The sequence below is a fragment of the Populus trichocarpa genome, chromosome 10 (genome assembly GCF_000002775.5).
Source record: "Populus trichocarpa isolate Nisqually-1 chromosome 10, P.trichocarpa_v4.1, whole genome shotgun sequence".
Taxonomy (NCBI): domain Eukaryota; kingdom Viridiplantae; phylum Streptophyta; class Magnoliopsida; order Malpighiales; family Salicaceae; genus Populus; species Populus trichocarpa.
Genome location: NC_037294.2, coordinates 18,580,895 through 18,587,436, shown reverse-complemented (window position 1 = coordinate 18,587,436; position 6,542 = coordinate 18,580,895). Strand labels below are relative to the sequence as shown.

The following is a 6,542-nucleotide window of genomic DNA, read 5'->3' as shown; positions in this document are numbered from 1 at the left end:
AGGGGCCGTGACCTAAGATTGGAAGATTGAAAAAGCTCCCACTTTTTATATGCTCTTCATAAAAGTTCCTCGCTTTTTTATATAACCATTCCCTAAAAAGTGAACAAGCTTGTACATTTTAGTTTTTTAATATGTATTTCTTTTTCTTGTATGCATGGAATTCTCATCAAAAGTATAAATACACATGGAATCTAAAAAAAGAAGAATAAGTTCCCAGCTCATCATTAGATATATTAATACAGCATTAATCAATGGGTGTATTTTAAAATAAAAGTGTCCGTGAACGGCCTGATGGGAAAATGGAAAAAGTTTCAACTTTCAAGACCTCCAAGTTCTTCACTGCCTCAAATGGAAGCAGGCCTCAAGGCCCATAACTCCCAAGGAGCATAAGACAAACAAATACCGGAGAGCTATTCTTACCTGATAGACACCACAAATAAATAAATAAACAAAACCTGAAGTAGATTTTTGTTGTGATGAACAAACCTGAAAGTAGATTCTACTGTTCAAAACTCTGACTTAGAGACTAGACATCACCTTAACCAATCAAAACCCAATAAGCGAGCCACTTCGGATCCTCCCCTGGAACTGGATCATAGCCCGAAAACATTTCAGTCATTTTCAAGTTCTGTCAGAAAGTTTCCACGTGTTCACTCATTGGTCCTCGGTACAAATATCTTCTTGGCATCTCTCTCCTTACTTTTTAGGACTGTTTTTCTGGCTCTGCTTTTGTTATTCGTACTCCTTCGTTGTCGTTCGTTTCTCTTCCACTAATTAAAGAGGTATGCGTTCCTCTCTAGCTTGTTCTTAGTTTCCTTTTTTTTTTTGTTTGAACAACAGTTCTGGTATAATTTCTGATTCTGGTTCATTAGTTGTTGATTGGTTTTTTATTCAGTTTTTCGTTTCCCAGATGAGTTTTTTTTTCCTTTCATGATCATTTAAAGTATTGATTTTTGCTAGTTGATTTTTTGTTAGCTCGTGTCTTAATTCGTGTACCGTATTATCCTTTGTGTTTGCATATGGGTGAAGAAAACAAAGCTTGGAACTTTATAGCTTATGCTTTAGTTTCCTAGAAAATGGAATTAAGCTTTGTTGGTCCTTAAATTAATATCTTAAATTTTGTAAGCATCAACCAGAAGCTTTCTTGTTGCCAAAGTGGGCATGCTTTGTTAAAACAAGTTACTTCTTTATGGCAAAGAGAGAGAGAAAAAAGGCTTACAATTTTTGAAACTTGATTTGAACTGTTGTAGCCGTTTTCTTAATCTGCCAACTAGGTTAGTGAGGTTTGAGTAAAGTAGAATGATTTTTAGTTAAATAATATGACTTTTAAATGTTGGTAATAGCCATGAAAATTGCCAAGGGCAAGGGGACAGCAAGGACGGAAAAGAAGGAAGTATTACTCCCGGTTGAGGACAGGTAATCTGTTTTTTTTTCCCCTGAGATTTATAACTAATCCATTCCTTGCTTTCCTTAAACAACCTGATAGATAAATCACGCGGCTGTTATCCGTTTTTTTCATTCATTAACTGGGTTATGTGGTATGGATTCTGAGTGAGTGTTTTTGTCGTGTATGCATTTCTTCTTTCAGGAAGATTGGAAAGCGAAAGGCAGCACTAAAGGCTAATGAGAGTAGCAAGAAACGAGTCAAGAAAGAAAAAATCACCAAGAAGGACCCTAACAAACCCAAAAGGCCTCCTAGTGCTTTCTTTGTTTTTCTGTAAGACACTCCTAATTTGAGATGGTTTAGTAATTATGATATCAAATTTGAAAATTACCTCATGGTTATGCAATGTAACACACTGCAGAGAAGAGTTCAGGAAGGTATACAAACAAGAGCACCCCAATGTGAAGGCTGTGTCAGCTGTAAGCAGCTCATGAACACAACGTGTTTCTTAGATCGTGAATTGTTTTTTAGTTGCTTTGATAGATTTATGTTGACTGAAATTTTGATTGCTGGATCATGTGTTTGAAGGTGGGGAAAGCTGGAGGAGAGAAGTGGAAATCCTTGTCTGCTGCAGTAAGTCCTAAAATCTTTCTTTGAATGAATTGTGCTGCCCTTGCCTGAATAGAATACTTTTACTCGAACAATCCTGTCGATTCTGTTTGTTGAGGTGCTGCATTAAACCTGGCACTGTGGTTCCCACTGGAACTGGCCGTGCACCAAGCACATGTTCGATGAATCTGGAGCTTTGTTAGCATGGCCACGCCAATTCCAGTGTGGTGTAGACTGCAGGGCCCCTAGATGTCAGTACTGCTAGGGCCTGAAGATTTAAAAGGGCTGAGGTGGGATTCAGATGTGCTTCCCTTGACTGATGTTGCAAGTTGGGCATGTGCACATACATACATGATTGTTTGAATTGGTCAAAATAACTAGTGTCCAAAGGGTATTTTCAGTTTTTATTAAGTTCAAATCTCTGTCTGCTGATTGCTTCCTAGCTGTACAATTGCCATGCCGATTGCATTCTTACCTGTTCCTCTATTGGACTGGGATTTGGCAGGAGAAAGCTCCATATGAAGCTAAAGCAGCAAAACGGAAATCAGACTATGAAAAGCTAATGACAGCTTACAATAAAAAACAGGTGAAATATTTTTGCATTGTTTTCTTCAGAATCAAATGGACTTGCATTATTTCCCCGGCCTCAGGACTACATTATGCTCCTCTCAGGATACGGATGATGGTGATGATGACGATAATGATGATGACAACATCGAACAATCTCACAAGTCCAAATCTGAAGTCAATGGCCAAAATGACGAGAGTGATGAGGTAATCTTTTGTCAGCCTCTGATGTCTCATACTAACTAATGTGTGGAATATTTTGCAACTCTTGCACATGCACTGGGTTTCCATCCCCGTAGTGAAGAATTTACCCACGAGAATGCTTTCCATTGGATTAGCCAGTGCCTTGAGCATGCTCACTCGCACCATAATCCAGACATCTACATTCGTTGTTATACACCAGTTCAATCCATTGTCCAAGTTCATTGTTACTTTAGATGCCTCCGAGTCAAAGAGGCTAGACCTTTGCTCTAAGAGTGTTCGGTAGTGCAGCGGGGCCCAAGTCCCCATTAAAATTACAAAGGTTTTTTCCAGTCCAAGAGAACTAATTGTTGATTCTTTTTACACGAGAATGTTCGTGCACTAGCATTCCTGTCAACAACTGGACAAGCTAGATCGAGGACCTCATTGTTCCATGTGCTAATATTCTTTAGGCTCTTAGGATTGGATTATTCGTTTTAGATTTCCCTGAATTTGTCAAATCTTCATATGATTAGTTTCACTTAAGAGAATCACAGATAGATGCCTCTGAGCCCATGATAGAGTGGTTGATGATTTTGGGATGGTTTTATCTTCCTTGTTCTCATGAGTTTGGGAATTTATCTCGCTTGTTTTTAGTTCATTACTTCATTTTTTCTTTGCTCCTGCTGATAGTGACCGACCTGTCCTCCCTGCTGACTATTAGTCTTCGATTTCTGATCGAATGATTGTATTTTCATTCATTCCTACTTATCATGTTTTTCCTTAACCAGTCCTAAATAAGTTGATTTTTCCTTCTTCAGGAGGATGAAGATGACGACGGCGACGATGATGATGAAGATGACTGATCAAGTTGGCATGTGGGCTGATTAGGCTTGTGATTGATCCAGGCCAAAAATCCTAGACTTTGTAAGTGATACGTTCAGGTTATGTCATGTCTGTGGTGGTGGTTTTCTGAAAGGGGCCGAAGTTTCTCTGCTCTTGGTGCTGCCAAGCAGTCATGTAAGGTTTACTCGTATATTTACCACGCGTGTATCTAACTATCTCAGTTGAATCATTAATGGATTCTGAGAACTAAATGCGTCATGCTTTTGTATGCTATCTGGGAATTCAGTAATGTTTGAAGAAGAATAGCAATCAATAGAATTTATGTTTTGTAAATATGTGGGCTACGGGCATCACTGCTTCTGCTAGGGGTTTTCTTTTTTTGGATTTCTTAAATGCAGTCCATGGTAAACTATCATATTTACCACCAGCTATAAGTACATAAATGATTTTTTTTTCCTGCAATTTACTGCAACGCAAGTACCAGTTCCCTACCATCTTTGTACTTGGTAGTTTTAGGACTGATGTTGTGGCTGTCCGTGTCCTATTTGCCGAAGTATCTCAAGTGGCCAACAATGCCAGGAAAAGTAGTTTACCCGTTGTCTCCTGTGGAAACTTCTACCATTGATCCAGATCGAGCAGCTCATCTCTACAACTAATATGCAATTGCTTGACTGAATCAGAATCGAACCGCAAGCTTTGATGTGTAGGTTAAATTGCGATTTATTTGTCTCTAATCATTGCAGATAATCGGGCATTAAATTTAATCAAACTGTCTTGTTCAAAAAATGGGACAAAATGCTGCTTATTACATCTCTCTTTCGGGTTTCAACTCTAGGACTTCTTTCTGACCTTTAGTGCCTATCATGACAAGTAGGGTTTTTGCTCACTTCTGCTGTTGGTTAGGACGCGCAATGATACAGAATTTCTTGTTTTCAAGCCCGCCAAGCTGATTGAAGCTAGAATCATATCAAGAATTTATAGCGATTTTGGTTTGAAAACTAGAAATTCTGTATTAATTTGTATCAATTGCAGAAGTGAGAAATTATCTGAATTTCCAATGGGACTGTGGAGGGCGTGTTTAGTTTTGGGCTCCGAAAGAAGCCCTCTGGGCAGATTTAAGTGGACCAGATCTAAACCACCAATCCAGGAGCAAGAGCACAATGTTATTTTCTTAGATGGAGAAGTTTTTATATTACTATAAAATTTTATGTAATAACGAGACTTCACAAAAAAGAAAAGGAAAAAGAATTGCTGTAGTTGATCGTAAAAAAGAAAGCACAGATTCCTTCTCTCATCAGTACATTGCTGTAGCCATTTATGTGGGATTAATAGTACATGCAATTTAATCTCTGAAAAATTCTTGGATCCAAGCCATTCCTTTAATTATTCTCCTCTCCTTTTCAATATGAAACTGATTTAAAAATCTATCAATGTATTTGTATGGGTTCAATTGCGCAACGATGCCATTTTCACTACCCACACCTGTCACTAATTAAAATAGCAATCTGCCCATCTCCCAGAGCTTTATTTTATAGCAGTGTCCAGTTCTATCTGTCAAAGCCATGTAGTTTTCATGGGCTGTAAAGAAAAAGAAATTGAGATGGAAGCATGATTTATACTTGTCATGTCGGAACATGTCACAGGAAAGTTAAAGAAATGTGATGGTCACATGTTCGCGAGGGACACGCCCAAGTGGACTATGTACAATTGCCCATCATTATCATTATCAACACTAAAAAGCAACAAGTTGAATATTAGAAAAGGAAAGCACAAAAAATTAAGGTATAGGTGCCCACAATTCCTACATGAAGCCAATTAGATGTCGTTTTTGTGTTTTGGTGCATGATTTTAATCATGCCATGCTTTAATTAGCTTTTGTTTTTCTGTTAATCATGGTTTAGCACGTTATATACATAACTCAAATCTTCTTGTTCACGGTTTGTATTGCATGATCTCCAGCACTAGTGATCATGTTATGATGCCAGTTCAAGAGGAATTTAAGGCCTCGAGTTGTTGATACGTAACGAAATACCCTTTTGTTCTTGATGATGTCAGAACTTGGTCGCAGTGATTCATGCATACACGTACCGTACGTATGCTAGTTAATTTGTTCAATTTATCTTTATGTTTTAAATTTATTTATATAAACTCAGTTGCTTCTAATTTGTCTTCGTGTTATAAATCATTCCTTAATTTATCCTTTTCAGGCGGAATTATATAATTAATTGAAAAGGAAGCTGAATCACTGGTTGACTGTTTCAATATTTACTAGGCGGGGAGAATGAGAGCAATTTCCAAACCATGCACAGCAATTGTTAGGGGCTAGGGCACCCATAAGCTACTATTTTTTTACTCAGTAGATAACAACGAAAACATTTTGAAAATAATAATAATAATAATAACCAAAGCTGAAAAGCCAGCATAGATGAAACGTGAAAGGTCTACTCTGGATAAGTAGTTAGCTAGATGTCCCCTATTCTATAAGCAGCAAGGAAGAGACACCCCCTAAATCAAAAGAGAAACAGGAGATCGTGAGAAATGGAGATATGCTTTCGCTGTTTCGAAGAGAAAATCAAGTTGATGAACTCAGGCAGTCAAGCTTATTCACAAGATGAGGAGGTCGATTAGCGAAATGATTGGTGGGGGAGGAGAAAGTCTAAAAATGCTGCAGTACTGCTTTAAGCCAAGATATAAAGATTAAAAGACAACAGCAAAGTGGGGTTATGTGTATCGCAGCTTGATTACAGACAAAGTAAGCAAACTGTAAAAGAATCGGGGAATTTGGCCGGCAGTATCAGTCAAGATTAATCACTGCTTTTCTTGATATTTTATTCAGTAGTTTGGTAGGATTTGGCTGTAACTTAACACCAATAACAAAGCCTCCAATCATGATGGTATCAATCTGGGAGTACCATCTCACCATACCCCGGAAAAAAACATACGTGCGCAACCGAGA

At 38.0% G+C, this 6,542-nt stretch overlaps 1 protein-coding gene across 2 annotated transcripts; it reads left to right on the top strand.

The window, feature by feature from the left end:
* The first annotated feature begins 436 nt into the window (after positions 1–436).
* LOC7474442 (high mobility group B protein 1) lies at positions 437–3,919 on the top strand. 2 transcript variants are annotated; one of them, XM_002316184.4, is made up of 8 exons: positions 437–782; positions 1,344–1,416; positions 1,589–1,717; positions 1,806–1,863; positions 1,973–2,017; positions 2,499–2,579; positions 2,666–2,767; positions 3,562–3,919. In XM_002316184.4, the coding sequence occupies exons 2-8, from the start codon at positions 1,346–1,348 to the stop codon at positions 3,604–3,606; spliced, it is 531 nt and encodes a 176-aa protein (XP_002316220.1). In that variant the 5' UTR covers positions 437–782; positions 1,344–1,345; the 3' UTR covers positions 3,607–3,919. The 2 variants fall into 2 exon arrangements, with proteins under 2 accessions (XP_002316220.1, XP_024464967.1); XM_024609199.2 differs by lacking the exon at positions 437–782 and adding an exon at positions 821–845.
* Positions 3,920–6,542: the final 2,623 nt, after the last annotated feature.